At 31.5% G+C, this 17750-nt stretch overlaps 1 protein-coding gene across 2 annotated transcripts in view; it reads left to right on the top strand.

Moving 5' to 3' along the window:
• The window catches only part of NDFIP2 (Nedd4 family interacting protein 2), a 57458-nt gene extending 44844 nt beyond the window's left edge, over positions 1–12614 (top strand). Inside the window, exons 5-8 of one of the 2 annotated variants that reach the window (XM_079138188.1) lie at positions 796–920; positions 5319–5385; positions 7498–7603; positions 9386–12614. In XM_079138188.1, the coding sequence (XP_078994314.1) occupies positions 796–920; positions 5319–5385; positions 7498–7601 (296 nt within the window). In that variant the 3' untranslated portion in view covers positions 7602–7603; positions 9386–12614. Of the gene's footprint in view, positions 1–795; positions 921–5318; positions 5386–7497; positions 7604–7876; positions 9013–9385 lie in introns of those variants that run through there. The other variant, XM_079138189.1, reaches the window with a different exon arrangement.
• The last annotated feature ends 5136 nt before the right edge of the window (positions 12615–17750 follow it).

Raw genomic sequence — 17750 nt, 5'->3', positions numbered from 1 at the left:
TTCCAAAGTAGCTATACCATTCATATTCTCACTAGCAGTAAAAGAGAGTTCCTATTGCTTTATATCTTCACTAGCAATTGGATTTTTTTATTTTTAATTTTTGATACTTTAATAAGTATGTGGTATTATCTAATTATGGTTTTAATTTGCATTTTTCTAATGTTTATGATGTTAAGCATCTTTATTCTGTAAACTCTTTTGAGAACATAACACACGGAAAAGTTACTATTCTTAAAAGGGTTATACGGACACCACACACAATAGAAAAACAGTACTTTGGTGACTTGTTCTGTTCATGTAATGCTGCATTTTAATATGGCTTTTAGATGAGGTTACATATTGTAAATGAATCCAGAAAAGGAACACCTAAGAATTACGGCTGTACTTTAAGAAGCCCATAAAATACTTGTGGAGTACTAAGTTTTATCGTTCTACCTTTGAAAAAAGGCCAGTTTTGTTGGCTGATTGCTTATACTCAGTCTTTGGGGGTAGAATTACATGGGAATTACATTGTGATCTGGTTTTTAGCTGGTTTAAAATGTAGACTTACCCACTGATGGTAAGCTTTAAGGAATTGATTCCTGTTGACCTGACAAGAAACCAATTTTACCCATTTGTTCATGTGTAGTAAGTAACTAATACATTTGCAAAAGGTAAATTACAGTCTACAAAGATGGTTCAGTTGGTAGAGAAATGAAACTTGTTTTCTTTTGGCAGTGATAAATTGTTAATATTATGGCTGTTAATTTGTTTCCAAATGATAACCTTTAAAAGAACCGTTTCTGTTGCTTTTAGTGGCATTTATTTTCAACTGGCTTGGATTTTGCTTATCTTTTTGTATCACCAATACCATAGCTGGAAGGTATGGTGCTATCTGTGGATTTGGCCTTTCATTGATCAAGTGGATCCTTATTGTCAGGGTGAGTATCTTGATAACCTATATCTCTATTATTTCTGAAATAAAAAGATATGAAATTTCCTGTATAATTCATAAGTCTTCACTTTTTGCACATGAATTCAATTAATTAAAGGCTTCTACTTTATATACAATTACTATAGTGATATCTGTGGTGTGAACATTTTATAACTATATGAAAGACTGTTGTTAATATCGGAGAAATAACTTTGAAATCGGAAGAATTTAAGTTCAGATCTAATGTATACTCTCACATTATTTAGTTGTCCTTCTGAGTATTAGTTTCTTTGTAATAGGTTGTTAATAGCGACACCACAGAATTTTTGTGATATACGATAAGTAAAGTATGTTGCCCAGTTATTGCACAAATGTATGTGCTCAGTAAATGGTGGCTACTGCTATTGTGGTCCAGTGCCAGTATGCCTATAATCAGATTAAAATAAAAATTTCTGTTGTTTAGCAAATTATAACGAACTGAAATCGCTTCTGTATTTTTGTAACATTCAGAGCTCAGAAGTAAAGACCTATGAAATTGCTATCAGAACTCATCTTTTTTCCTTATGTTCATTCTAAGTCTCTCTTATTTTTCTGCTGTTTCCTGAAATCACCATCTGCCTGCTTCTGATCCTTTATAAGATGGTGTTCAGAGAGAGAGAGATAGAGAGATTGAGAGAGAGAGAAACATCCTTTTCTTTTCCCCATTGCAACAACTGGTCCTAAAATATTCTTCTGTAAAAATTAAATAGGCATTAGTGCCATTAACACAGTCATTCCCTAGCTCTTTACCTTTGCCTCTTGAAGATCCCTTTGGGGCTTCTTTTTACAAATGTTTTTCTTAGATAAAGGAAAGGCCTAGAAGAATGATCAAAAGTGGCTCTATTTATTATTTTAATCTTCTGAAATGCTACCCCTATATTTTTAAGTTCTGTTGTTCAATTAAAGTAAAATATATAAATTGTATAAATCACATTTACTTAAATATTGATTTCTACTCAAATAAGTTAAATTCTTCTAATGTTTTCAGTAGAATCAAAGGTCTGATATGTCAGTATCTCTTAAATACTTCTCTTTGAAAATTCATCTATATTATTAAATTGATTCAGAAGTATACACACAAACACTAATACTATGGATATAATGTATTTATTCCTTATTTTAAAATTTATTTTATAGCAGCTGATGGTTTCAGTAATCTTATCAGATCCCAGCTTGGTTCAGACCAGATTACAGGTCTTAGTTATTAATCAGAAGATTCTTGGTTGGGACTTGTGGACTGGTTTCTTATGTTTTAAATATGAGCCAATGTAAGAACTGTCCCCTGGTAGTTTCATGTTTTTATATTATTTCAAGAGATGTATAGTGAGTTCCCACCATAAAAATATATCTGTAAGAGTTGCAGAATATACAATGATAAAGACATAGTCCCTGTCCTTGCAAAAGTTATTACTAGAAAAGCCCCAAAAGAGTTGGAGCCAGGTACGTATAACCTTGGTTGTGATACAAATATAATTAATTACTTATTCAAATAACATTTCTCATCTAAATCACTGATCACAGAGAATGATATGAAGACTATTTTCTCACCTCTCCTAAAGTTGATAAATTGCTAGTATCATTCTATAATCATAAGGAAGAAGTTAACCCATTATTTATAGCCTATTCCTTTAGCATATTAGAACCTAATTCTCTTCTAGAAAGTAAGGTTAAGAAGGGTTAGATGATCCAGTAGTCAAATCTGGTAAATCTGATACAATGGAGAACTTAAAACCAAAGCCTGGAGTTTCTCACAATTTTTTAAGTATAATACCAGTTCATAAGATATATACCAGATCAAGTTTAATCATCAGGACTCTTTAGTTTCCCTTTAAAATATGTTTGCTTGAGTTAAGGCTAATATTAAACTGGTAGTGAGTGTTGAGAATTGATATGAGAAGAATTTTAAAAAATTCTTTGTATAAAATAATAATAGCTACCATTCATTGATGGTGTTCCAAGTATGATTTGATAACATCAAATTATTTAACCCTGTGTATATATCTAATGCTGGTGATGATCCAGCCATTCTGTTGATGATGAAAGCAAGTACAAAAGAGTCTGATAATTTGTTCAAGGTTTCAGTTTACTTGTAGATTAGAATTTATCTTATTCTCAGTTCAGTGCCTTTCTTCCTAAATTCTCTGCTGCCTGTGTTACACTGTATTTTGACTTATTGAAATGCTCCAAGCAACAAATTCCTCTTGAAGTCTAGTGTGGAGAGAGGTTTTCTCCAAAAATTTTGGTGTTTCCCTTTATTAGATGATAAGTATTTGATAAGTCATATTGTTACTTTCTTTTTCATTTCTGAGCTGCCATGAATCTTAGATTTTGTTGGAATATCTTTAGCCCAGAATTTTTTTTTTTACTTCTCCCTAAGGCTATTGATGTATTATTTATAAATGCATGTGTTTTATTAAAAATAAGTTCCTTTTGAAAGTAGGACTTAACAAAATACTGGTGTTTTAGTATAATAACATCAGACAAATTCTTAATTTTGATAGTTTGTTTTTCAAAATTTGATTTCTGTAGCCTGTGGTTGGCCAATCAACATGATTGATTTATTAATTAGACCAAAAAATTTAAAAACAACCATGATTTTAATATTCTAAAATATTTAAAAAAAAAAAACTCAGTAATGAGTCCAAAGCTTCTTTATCGTTTTTATATACTGAGTCTTTCTCTTTGTCTTCAAGGTGAAGGAAATTGTATTTTTCATTTGGGAGTAAATAACTCCTATGCTAGATGTTTTGGGATAGGAATGACTCTTTTCGTGATTTTTTTGGTTATCTTTTATTGGCTACCATATACATAAGGTTAAAAATGTTTTGTTTTGGTTCATTATTATTTTTTGTTTTTATAGCCTCTAAAGTCTCTATGAAAACCTTTTATTTCTAATCATTAATCACTTGATTAAAAAGCACACTACAGTCCTATTTTATAAGCTATAATTTTCCAATTTTCAGATCTTTATTGTACATTTTTAAATGTTTGGGAGTATGTGAGATTTGTGTCCTTAATAGTACTTGAAATTTTTACTATTTGGAATTTCTAACTCTAAGAATTTAGTGTATAGTTTATTTATTAATTGAAAATGATTCCAGGACTAGGTTTGTAGCAGAGCGCTTGCCTAGCATGTGTGAGGCACTGGGTTCCATCCTCAGCACCACATAAAAATAAATAAAAATAAAGGTCCATTGACAATTAAAAATATATTACGAAAAGAAAATGATTCTAGAGAAAATACTTAAAAAGTTTTTTAAAAGATGTAATCTTTAGTTGATATGCTCCCCAAGTAGTGACATTATTTATATATTTTTTGTTATTATCAAAACTATAGGGTTTTTAAGCTTTTATGGAAATCATCACCAAGTATTTGAAAATATCTATAAAGTTGGAAATATTTTTGATTAATTTTAGATTTGAGCACAAATCTGTATTTAACCAAATAATAATAACTGGTAGAAATAATATAGTACAGCAAGTTAATTTGTAGTAGTTTTAGAATAGGTTATATGAAACAGTTTTAAAAAGTAATTATTGAGGGCATCGTTGGTGCTAAAAAGATAGGGGAGGAATAGGGAAGAATTATCTGAATTAACTCTGAAGAAAATTAGATTTATATTTTTAAACCTTTTAAAAGTAATGAAGTATGATAGCTAGAGTTATCAAGGAAAAGATACCTGTGTCCTGTACTATCAAACCTGCCTCTTGATATTCCCACGTCATAGAGCATATAAAACTGTCACCGCCACTAATAGGAACTGTTGAAATGCCCCTTCAAGGTTCATTTAGCTATTCTCAGCTCACTGTTGGGAACTGAATGCCAGTATCTAGTTTGAAAATAAAAAGACTCCAATGAGTTGGGGGTCTTTATGTGCCTCGTATTTGGGGCCGTGATTAACAGTAGGGGGCGTACAGAAGGTCAAAAGCTCTTCTTTTTAGAGGTCACCAGAACATCCCCATCTGATAAGATTAAACTAATGTGGCTTTTGGTGTTAATATCTAAATCAGCAGGTTGCTGTAGTGTGTTTGGGATGGTAGTTGTGGCTTTGAGAGATTGTGAAAAAAGGACTGACATGTGAATGCTTTAATGAGAAAAGACTTGAGTCAGATATATAGCATTTACTTTTTTGTAAGTAGTTCAACTGTTTTGTTAATAAAGTTAATTAAATAACAGTGCTTGCTATTACATAAGAGATTTTTTTCTCATGTAATTATCAATAAGTATTTTTTCATCATTTTTCTTTCATGTTGTTTTTAAGTGTGAAAGATTATTTGAGGTAAATTATTCTGAATTTGAGGATAATCTATAATTTTGAAATTCAAGTATGCAAATATGATTAATATATTTATGTTTACTCCCTAGTTTTCTGATTATTTTACTGGATATTTCAATGGACAGTATTGGCTTTGGTGGATATTTCTTGTGCTTGGTAAGTTTATTATTAATGCATTTCAGTTAAATTAATTTTTGTTTAACTTTGATATTCTCTAACATTACAAGATGGAAATAAATTGTTAAATTGTATGGAAAGAATTTTTCTGCTATAAAATTGTCATATTCACATACTTATCTCAACTTTTCAATTAATGTTATATAGAGGCTATTAATATAAAGAATGGTTTGATAACTGAATTTTATAAAATTTGAAAATTCTAACATAATTTAAAAAAATTGTCATCATTATTTATCTTGCAAAATGTATGTGCACAATTTCTTTTAATGATCTTAGGAAATTTGAGAGAAGGATAGTTTGGGTGTTCCATGCATTTTCTTACTTTTGGATCATATGGAAACATGCTTTTTGCTTTTGAAATGTGCCCTGCATTAATCATGAATCAGCCAGGCATACAGAAAAACTTCAGACTAATGATCACAGTACCTTTGTTGAATTTTCTTCTTATAAGACCTGTCTTTTCATTATTATTAATAACTTTATGGATTTCAGTTTTATGTGTGTGGTAACTAAGTTAATCTTAAAATCACATTATATACTTTTACCATAGTTCAAACTGGTATGAATAAGCTTTGTTTCTACCAAAAATAATTACACTAGAAGATAATAGCATTTCAGTAGGTGGCAGTCTTCTCTTTGAGTTTTTGTCTAGTCATACTATCAAATCTATAGGATTTTTATGGAAACAGATTCTTGATGGTCAATTAAGGTCATGAAATTCTTTCTCTGATAATCATAGTGGAATTATTTTATTGTCATGACTGTGTTGGGAAGTCAGAAGTGTCTGAGGGTTAAACCAGTTTTACATTGTTAACTCTTTTGACTTCCTGAATTTTATGTTCTTTATTAAGTATTTAACCATATTTGTTTATATGTATATTATTAAGATATTAAAGGAATCTTAGGAAGATAACTGTGGGGCAGAGTAGAATACAGAGGACAATCCCAGGTCTACATTAGAACCATAATCTAGCATTTATTTAGGGGAGTTTGGAAATTTACTTATTTCTTCTATCTTTTCTCTCCAGTTTATTACAGATAAGCTTTTTTGTTAATGTGTTGGTTACTGTATTTTCATTGGAGTACAAATTTATTTTTGGACTTTGTGTTTTAAATTCACAGGTAACTTTTTCTACTGGTGAGGAAAGTTGTACAAATATGTATTTTCTGTATTTGTTATTGTCACCTACCATTTTCTGATTATAAATTTACTAGAGTTAATAAAATGTCTCTAAAATTATATGCTAAAATATTTTAAAGGCTTATGCTAATACTGACAATGCTTTTATATTGATCTAATACTTTCCATCTGAAGTTTTGAAGCATTTCACAGGTATTACTTTTTTGTTAAAAATATCTTTGCTGTAAATGAGTATTATTTCAAAACACAGTCTTACAAAGCAGAAAAACTGAGGTAGAAATCTCAGATATCTAATCATCCAAGAAATCACTAGAGTGACTGCTTCCGGTTTTCTTTCCTGACATTCTTAATTTTTATTATATACTAGTCTTTTATTACTTGAAGATCAGAACTCATAATTAAAAATATACACATAATGCATTTATCTTCAAATACATATTTCACAGGTGATGGGTACTTGATATTGCTTGACAGGTTTATTGTTTTTTTCCCACAGTATTTAACAACTGTGTGCATATGTTCTCTCTTGAATGCTGTATAAAAACAAACATGTCTTGGTTTACTCAGTAGTTATGTTAATTGAGAAGTTTGGTGTAAAATGAGTTTTCTCTAAGTTGAATCAGTTTAAAGTGCAACAGGAAACTTTACTATTTAAAGAAATTACTTAGCAGGTGTATTTTTTATGTAATTATGGATTGTCATAGCTGGATTTGCATTACTCTAGTTTTGGTACATTTAGGTTTACCAAACTGAAAGAATGTAGATGGCAGAAAAAATTTCATTATCTTTCCTCATGGTGGAGTTATAATGTAAAACATAAAATAAATGAAATCCTGCAGATTAACTTCCTTGAGCAAAAAGTCTTATTTATAATTGTCTGTTTTATATTTATGAGACCCCTTTTTGCTTAATAACATAATATAGCTGAATTATTTCAATCTTTCCAGGCCTGCTTCTTTTCTTCAGAGGATTTGTTAATTATCTAAAAGTCAGAAACATGTCTGAAAGTATGGCAGCTGCTCATAGAACAAGATATTTCTTCCTATTATAGAGGTAAGGCATATAAATGTAGCCAATGTGTATTTCTTTTTGTATTCACATTTACTATCTACATATTAAAGGCTTAATGTATGCTTATAATAATTTTTACTCAAAGTTAGCACAGCTTATACATTTTGTACTGTTAGTAGCTTAATGAAATTAAGTTGTAGATCTTTTTAGGTACCTTTTAGAGTTTCAAAACTGAATTTCATAAATTTTAATTCTTAAAATACAGAGTGAATAAACAAAACTTTTAAATCATATTTTTTAAACTTCTTTTTAAAGATTGTTCATAGATTGCGTTTGAAGTAACCACCAGCACAAAACTTGAAGACTTGAAAAACAAAATCTGACACTTAGAAGGACTGGGCATGTTGCATAAAACAATGTGAAATCTACATAAACATCTGGTGGAAAAATAAGACCAAATCTGTGATAGAAAATCAGTTTGTCATGCAGTCATTTTAACAGTCTGGATCAAGGAATGATAAAAATGATGTTAAGAAAATAGTTCTGTTATTTTCTTAACCTGTATCATTCTGCATTAAAATGAAGACTATAACTTGAATAAATGGGAGTATAAAAAATAAGCAGAGGCTGTCTTACTAGTTATCTAGTGTGTTTCTGGATGCTGGGTATGTAGTTGTAGCATTAATTTGTTGTACAACCAGGAGTATGTATACATATAAAGACCTTTTATCTTTATTCTCTTTTTAAAACAAATGCCAATTTATAGATACTTCATATCTATGAATTGTTTAAACTTTAAAAAATATTTGAACTCATAAACAAAATATCTGCTGAAACATTTAATTTTTGATTGTAGGACTATAAGGACGAAGTATTTCAAGGTTGCTGTAACTAAGTCAACATTCTGTATTTGAGGGTTCTGCATCAGTGTATTTAACCAATCATGGATTGAAAAAGATTGCATCTATACTGAACATGTACAGACTTTTCCCCCTTGTTATTATTCCCTAAACAACATAGTACAACAATTATTTAATAGCATTTCAATTGTATAAGGGTATTATGTGTAATCTAGAGATGATTTAAAGTTTATGGGAGGAGTGTGTAGGTTATATGCAATGCTGTGCCATTTTATGTAAGACACGTAAGCATCTAAGGTGTTTGGTATACGAGTGTGGTCCTGGAACCAATCCCCTGTGGTTATTTAGGACTGATTTTTTTTTTTTTTTAGATATATATATTTTTAGTTGTAGATGGACACAATACCTTTATTTATTTTTATATGGTGCTGAGGATTGAACCCAGTGCCTCCCACGTGCGAGGCAAGCACCCTATCACTGAGCTATAGCCCCAGTCCTGCATTTTTTTTTTTAATCAAAAAATTTGTATGGTTTGTGATTTGGTGGCTTAATTGTATTTCTGGGTCATATTAAAGTATCACTTTAAGTGTTCTATTAAAGTTCCCGTACCACCCACCCACAGAAGAGTTATATTTTCTTTTTAATCAGTGAAATTCCTTTGTAAACAAGGCATTGAGAATTTGTCAGTATAAAGATAAAAGGCAAAGTTTACTAATCTGATTAATGTTTTGTGAGTAGTGAAATTATCTTGTATGCACTTTGCAGTCTTAAATATAAATATTTTCTTGATGATTCCTGTAGAAGCATTATACTTTAGAATATATTCTGAAATAGACTGTTACCTTTATCCAAAAAACTTTATATATTTGATGTAGTACTGCTATAAAATGAGTTTTTATTGTCCTGTGATTTAGATAGAGTACAACTTAATACATTTTAAGACTAATTCTTTCTTTGTCTCTAGACTGCATCAGCCCAACATTCCTTTCTTATACCAATGTGAAATTTTCAGATCATCTATAAACCTACAACTTTAATAGGATAGAAGACTACTGATAACAGAAGAAAAATTAGTGAAGAAAAGATGGAGCTTCAAAATTGAATGGCAGGGTGGTTTATGCTTAAAAGCCATTCTGTTCATTCTTTAATTATTTATATTTCATTTGTTTTGCACACTTGAATTTTTGCCCATTTAAAGATTTGCATATCCTTGAAAGAAACCATAAAGTTGTAGCAGTAAAGTCTAGTCATATTTGGTTAATCAGTGTTTGATACAATTGAAAGAGATGAGTTATAAATAGTCTTCCAGCATGTAAATGCCATTGACTTCTGACTTGACTATTAGTATAATAAAAATAAAATCATTAACCATGTCAAATGCTTTAGTTTCTGGCTCTTAGATTCATATAGTAATTCTACATATGAAGTACTTTGTTATATATAAAGTTCATTAAATCCTGCAGAGCTGATTAAGAAAGGATTTGTTAAGTTTTTGAACATATTATTTAGGGAAATTCTTTCTGTAAATAACCATGCATAATTACTTTTTACATTGTTTTCTTAGAAATTATGTCTAGATATGTTTTCATTAATTTTAAATTAAGTAAACTAAATATATATAGAAACTTCAGGTGTTAAAGATAGAATTTGTTTTAGGACAGGTCTTAAAAAAAGTGGGGTGTACCAACTGTCCTTTATAATAAAATAAAAATTTTAAGGGACATAAACAGTTTTAGGGATTTTCAAATGAGAAACTTGGTTATTAGGATTACCCATCTTAGAGATTCTTGCCAGGAAAAGAGTGTAGCAAATATATTTATTTCATTTAAGACAATTTAAAAAATTAATTTTTCATATAAGATATTCTCATTTGCATTTCTTTTTTTAAAGCCCAATAAAAATATCTTTCAATATCACTGTAATAATCTTTCTTTAGATGTTTGTTAAACTTAGCAAATAAAATCTTGTTCTGTTAATAACATCTTGCTTTATGATCATAGGATTAATTTGTAAAAAATATAACCAGAATTTAGAGATGCAAAATACCTATTTTCAAATTATGGAAATTTATCTGTGGACTATAGAGTATGTATATGTGATGAGAGTGTGTGACTATTACTGCAACTGGAATCTACATTCAGAAGCTACTACATTTTGCATCTTGCAAAACGTTTTTTTTCTCATCTCTTTTTCTTTTAAGTTAGTTATATCTTTACTTTTGAATGCCAACATTAAAAAGGATGGGAATTATCTTTGAACATAAAATCATTGAATACAGCTATATAAAACATAAAATTGATCATTTATTAAGACACTGACTACTGCTAAAAGATACACATGACTGTTCAGGGACATTTTCCATTTCTGAAAAAAAAAATTATGCTTTATAACCTCTTTTGTATTTCTCTGTATTTTCTGATTTTTTTCATTGTCTTTGATGAATAAAACACACAGCTTTGTTTGCTAATTGAGCCTCCTATATTTTGTTTTCCCTCATTCATTTTATTCCTCTGCAATAGGATTTTTATTGTTGATTAAAGTACCTGTGTTATACCTCTTAAAGTAAAATAATGGCATGGGGTATAAACAAAATATTTAATTGAGTTGCCCAATTTGGAAATTAAAATTAGAATGTACTAGTAACATATACAGATTCCCACTGGATGTCTTCCTATCTTCTGTTCATTTCCCAAAGACCTATACTTTGTTCTTTTAATAATTTTTAAATGAAATTAAGCTTTGACATGTGGTAGTTTTCAGTTATTAGGAAGCTCAGCTATCAAACATCAATTTATTAAAATTTTATTTTATTTTGTATGATATTTATACTTGTTTTCCAAATACAGGATATCACTATTGATCCAATATCAAAACTTCACTTTTTGTTTGATTTTCCCTTCTAAATCTATAAGGTTCAAGTGTACATGTTACCTAATCCTCTATAATTGGTATAATTCAGTGGTAGCCTTAAGTTTTATCATCCAAGCAGAGGCATTAAAATGTTATTTCCTAAAACTTAACATTCCCTTCCATATTTATGAAATACTTCATACCTCCCTTCATTTCCTGTGAGCTTGAGCTTGGTTAACTGTCACCGCCTTTGCACTCTGCCTTAAAGATTGAAAATCAAAACTCTTACTAGAGTGTCTAAACATTTTTTGAATGCATATGAACTGTGGCTTGGAAGTTAATGCAAAAATGTGTAAAATTATTTCTGTCATATTTGAATAAGATAGTAATTGCTAGGATAATCCATTTTTATGTAGTTATGCAATTAACTATTTTAAGGCAAAAATACATTTTTCTATATAGTGTATTCAGGATAGATTTTAGAAATTTAAAATGAAAACAAATCCTATTTACACTGTTAAAATGTTACTAGAAAAAAATACTAATTTGCAGCCTATTATTTTGAGCCTATAAAGTGTAAATCATTTTAGACATGCCTTTGAATTCCATAATTTTACCTACTAAAATGATAATCTCAAATATTTTTAGTCAAACTTCTCATAACAGAAAAAGTGGAGTCAAGAATATCCAATTGAAAAAAAATTCAGGGTTTTTCCTTCATTTAATAACTTTTTTTTTTTCCCAACTGGTATTTAAAGCTGGTTTAAAAGCACAAAAGTATTGACAGTGAATCTGATACTGTACTTAACTATTATTTTAAGTTTACTCAGAACAATCCTGGTTATTCCCGTTTTCTTGGCTTTCTCTCAAAAGTATCCTAATTTGGAGGATAAATTATATGATCATCCTAAATATAGTTGTTCACTATACTGGGAAGTTACTACCTTAATTCACTACCCTTTGAGAGAAGGATCTGAGATAGGGACAGGAACCAGTTGTTGGAGTTTTCCTAGCCAGCCTTTTGGCCTGTAAAAGGAGCATAATTATTATTATTTTTTTAATAGAAGTTGTTGTATTTCACTGACTCCAGTTTCTGGTAAATAGTGAACAGTGGCTTTTATGTTTTTTTTTTTAACTGCTGTTAAATATTATTTTAATCATTATTTAATTCAAATAGTCATATGAAATATTAGTATATTATTTTTTAAAATCTCATTCTTGAAAAAGTTCAACTGTTGTTGATAATGTGCCATTGATTATTATAGGAATGTCATTGCCCATATATAAACATGCTGGCATGTATTTTATTTGTTAATAAAGTTATATAGATGTGGAAATGTGAACCTGTGATGCATCCTTTTAAAAGCCAATTTAACATTTAAAATATTATCACCACTTTGGCCTAACTTACATGACAAAACATTTAAGATTTGAGATAAAAATGACTCTGACATGGAATTATATTGGAAGGTGCAACATCATTTAACTTTACACATTTGTTAGGAGATAGATTGCAGTTTAATAAATGCAAAAAATCAACTTTTTGCAAAACAATTTGTGTTCATTTCTACTTTGCAAAAGATAGTGGTCACCATAGATCAAACCTGTTTATGGGCTTATTTATTTGGGACATATCTAATGTGCAAAAATTTCAAGTTATTAAGAAAAAATAGGAAAAAAGCATCTTATTTCACACTTTTTAAAAATTAAAATGTTTATTTTGGACTCAACATGTTTGCTTGTTTTATTTTTTTGATGTTCTCTGATTTCATTTTGTTTTGAGAGGTTGGCTATTGGCTTCTAAAAGACCCACCAGATTTTAATGAAAAGTTTTAAAATTCCCAATCCTATAACTAAATAACAAAGAGATGGGGTACAATCCCATTAATAATTGAGGTTATAGCAAACCAAAATCATATTTCCAGTTCACAGAATCTTAGAGGTGGTTTTCCTATCTCTTCATGCTTGCAAAGAACTACTTTATTACTCTTCTGCTCTTTTTGAGTGTTCATTTTAATTAAATCAACACTTTACTATTGGGGACACGAAAGAGGCTTCTTCTCTTAGCTTAACTAGAGTATAGCAAATTCAATAAGTAAAGAAGAAATTTACCCAAAGCCCAGTTGAAATCTAGAGGGCAGCCACTGCTTTTAGAATATGGAAAGATGAAAATAACCTTATTGGAAAGTAACAAATTATTTAGAGGCACCAAAACAGAGCACATGCATAAATTCCTTGTATGAAAATACATATATTATTTCTTTTGTCAAATTTAGGCTTTCAGTAACCTGAATTCCAGCACAATGATTTGACTTGGCTATGCAATCTATGTGATTTGGGCTGTAAAATTTTAATTCCCATCTTATTAATTCAGAGAGATGACCTAAAGATTCTTAATTGCTACTAAGCATTGGTGACCACTCATCCTAATATAATAAGTAGTGATGGGATAAGTGTGAAGTATCACTTCCTAAATCCAGTTTTAAAATGATGCACATACTATGGGAAAAATGTAGCCATTCATTGAGAGTTACAAACATTTTAAAAGAAGTGTTTAAAAATATGTAGTCAGAGACATTAGTTTTATTTTGTATTTATTTTGAAACAAATGCATGAGAGGTACTTTTAGAAGACATCTGAATCTTATAATTCCCTAATCCTATGGGAACTACAGGAATGAATTTTTGCTTGAATAATTCTGATAGGACCTTTCTCCAGGACAGTGATTGTTGTTCAGTATGATATATCATACATAATCAATTGGGAGCTTGGGGGAAGTTAACATTCCAGCCTCAGTTTCCAGAAGTTCCAGTGCAATCAATCCACTTCAGTGATGGCACATTTCCTTCCAGAATTTGAGTTTCTGGAATTTTGGTCTAGTGCTACTGTTAATTCTTTTCTCATCATTGTGTCCTCTTTATATCTAGCTTCTTAAATACATGTGATAGAAAATAGAAAATATTAGGGCTTATGTAAATAAGATTTTTTGTAAGGAAAGAAAAAGGCATATAAAATCAGACCCTAAAGGGTTATTGTTTCTGAGTTCCTGCTATAAGACCTTAGAATGAGGACCCTTCTGGTTTTGGTGTCTGTACCCACGACACGGCTCTGCAGGGCCAGATCACCAGGGCAGTGTGGGGTAGTGTGACAGAATGGAGTCATTTGTGCTGAGATGGTAGTTATTTTCTTTGTCCTTCTGTAAAGCAAGCAGAATTGGATTACTCTTGTCATATAGTTGATTTTTCTTGCTCCAACAAATATTTCCACTAGTAACTTTCTTTCTCCATTCTTGAACAACCTGTGCATTACTGAGAGACAGCTTTGTTTAACAGAAAGAATGGGTGTAGAAGCTACATTAAGTAACCCAGTAAGTCCCAAGTTTTTAATTCTGAATATTTCAACAAAATTGACATTGATACATTAAAATAGGTTTGAAATTATAAGCTAGAGCTTATATATATTATTATGTAAGTTAGTATTAAAAATTATGTACTATACATACTATATTGAAGTTTTTATAGGTGTTCCACATCTGGGACGCTGGAATTGAATTACACTAGACTCACGTATTGACTGTCAAACAAGTTCAGAAGATTTGCTTAATTGAAACCTCATTTTCCTCACCTGTGTGTATTGAGCACAACAGGTCCCTGAGGATTAGATAAGATGTATGCCCCCCATCAAAAACGGGAACCATGAGTATTACATCTTTGCTCTGTGTTTCCCTGTGAGCCCCTTGGGAAAGGGTGATAGGGTAGGATCATGTTAACCTATTGTTTGCTCTTCATTTCTCCTCTGTCACAAGGGAAATTAAAGCAAAAGTTGCCTAGATGACATTTGATTTTAAGGGATACAATTAAACATTGAGGGGAAGGGAATGTACCAAGTAGTAAAGTATTCTAGCTTCTAGCTGTTAGAGGTAGAGGAACCTCACATAGTTCTCTCCAGGCAGAAGTTTGGAGATTGACAGTGAATTATGATACTGCTTTAAACTGGCGATTTGTTTCCTTTGTGTAGGGAGCCAGAGCACTGAAATTCTGGTTGGGGTAGTGATCAGGAAATAACTTGCTAGTCAGGTTGTTACTGATTCTAGGATAAATAACACCCCCAGCTTCTATAGTCATCAGTTAACCTTGGATTTCTTTCCGAAGATGTCTATTGCTTTGAAATGGAAACACTTTAATGGAAGTTAAGTCCCCGAGACTGCTGACTGTAATTTGGTCATTTAGACATCTTCAAGTGCCCCTCTTTATAGTTCTTGAAAGGATGATGCTTTTACTTCACAAAATCTAATTTGTAACCTATTCCTCTTTCCATCTTCCAAAAAAGCATACATACCATCTCTTTGATATTTCTCTTTCATTCTCTTACACTGGTTTTGGTCCTATTGGGTTCCCACAGCCTTGTGCATCATTTCTGACAAGGCATTATTGAGACGATGTTATGATTTTTGTGTTCGAGTCCTCGATGGTAAATATTGTATCTGATTATTCAATTTTGTAAACCTTCCCAACAACTAGCACAAAGCTCAACAAATTCAACAAGTGGTTAGATGGGATAGATGCAAATGCCAGTCTCTGAATACATGAAATGCTTTCTGACTTTAACTCTGAGTCTAATGGAGGAAGATTTATGAACAGGCATAAACAATGTTTATGTTGAGGCAGGAATAATATCATGGGTCAGAGTGATTGAACTCTGGGAACAATAAGTCATCCTTCACTACAGTGATGACATTATAAATAGATCTTAAAGAATAAATGTGCCATATGTTTAAACATTTCATAATCATTTACAATTTTTCTATCTCTTGCATGACATTCTGCCTCCCTTGTTCTCTTTCAGAATTATGTTTCCAATTCTCAGAACATCTGATCCTCTTTATTAAACCACTTTCTACAGTGTGTTGCAGTATTTGTATTCATGCCTCATCACCGTGCTTGAAGGCAGGATCTAATGTCTGATGTAATGTCAATGTGCATCGTACCTCATAGATATCTTTAAAGAACATACTCAAGATTTTCCACGTCATTGTGAGCCACTCACTTTGTCCCAGCAGGTATTACTGACTTCAGACATCAGCATTGGGATAGACATCCCTCTTTTCCAAAAAACACTGGCATAAGAACATAAATTGTGAACATCCTTTTCACCTATCTCCTAACTCCATCTTCCTCCCCAGAATTAACCACTGTTAACAATTTATTACATACTGTTACAGGCTTTTTCCACATAAATTTTTTACTAGGATGTTGCTGTGCTCTATAATGTCAGTAGAACTTCTGGTTTCACATAAAGTTGAGAGGATCCCAGGTAAAATGACTTGAAAATTCCACCTTTTCTTTGTGTTCCAGGAGACAGTGCTCAGGAGAGAGTAGTATTTATTTCTGGAAACAGTTTATTTCTACTGAAAAGTTGAGGCTTATTTCCTTGGTCCTTAAGTGTTTAGATGAAGGTGGAATTGTGTTTTCAAGACCATTGGAATTGGACTATTCCAAGATCAGATATTTGCAACATTCAAATGTTCTATTTTATGATCGTATAATTCTATTCAGTAAGAAGTTCTCTGGAACCAGGTTATTTGGTGTAAAGAGCTCAGGTTGGACAAGAAAATCTAGCCTCAGTAGGCTTTGAGAAGACTAATATGATTCTGGCTTGAAAATGACTTTGCCTTGCTTAAGGACCATAGTTGTGTTTCAGAGTGTGCTAGTCACTGCTCTCTGGCTGACCTGCAGACATTTGGAATCCCTGTGTAAAACCATTCTCCAAAGAAATAGCAATACGTCTGTGGTGTGTGTATGTATGTGTCTAGAGATGTATTATGGGAATTGTTTCATGTGATCTTGGAAATCCTTCATTAGCATTCTGCAATCCAGAGAACCCGGAAAGCCCGAGTGTAAGTACCATGGTCTGAAAACCAGGGGAGTTGATGGTGTCATTTCTAATTTGAATCCAAAGGTAAGCATCAGGGTGGTATTGGTGTAAGTCCTGGAGTCCAGAGGTCCAAGAACAAGGATCTCCAATGTCTGAGAGCAGGAAAAAAATGGAATCTCAACTGAGAGAGAATGAATTTGCTTGTCTTCCACATTGTTGTTCTGTTAGGGCCCTCAAAGGAGGGGATGATACCCACCCACATGAGTGAGGGTGGATTTTCTTAACCCAGCCTGTTGATTCAAATGCCAGGCTCTTCTTGAAACCCCTCCACAAACATGCGAAATAATGTTTTACCAGCTATCTGGACATGCCTTAGCTCAGTCAAGTCTTATAAAATTAGCCACCACATCCTGCTTTCCTCTTCCCAAGTTCTTCCTACCTGAGCTCAATCTGACATCTGAAACTGAAAGAGGACTCAGATATGCAGTTTGAGTGTTCTATACAGTGTGTACTGCTACAGTTTAGATTGCTCCTAAGACTTCGGAAGTCAATAAAATCTGCATTGACAAAGTGAGTGGCTCACAATGACTTGGAAAATATTGCAC

Source organism: Sciurus vulgaris (genome assembly GCF_902686455.1).
Source record: "Sciurus vulgaris genome assembly, chromosome: 4".
NCBI lineage: Eukaryota > Metazoa > Chordata > Mammalia > Rodentia > Sciuridae > Sciurus > Sciurus vulgaris.
The sequence above is the reverse complement of the archived record's forward strand: the minus strand, read 5'-3'. Positions and strand labels throughout refer to the sequence as shown.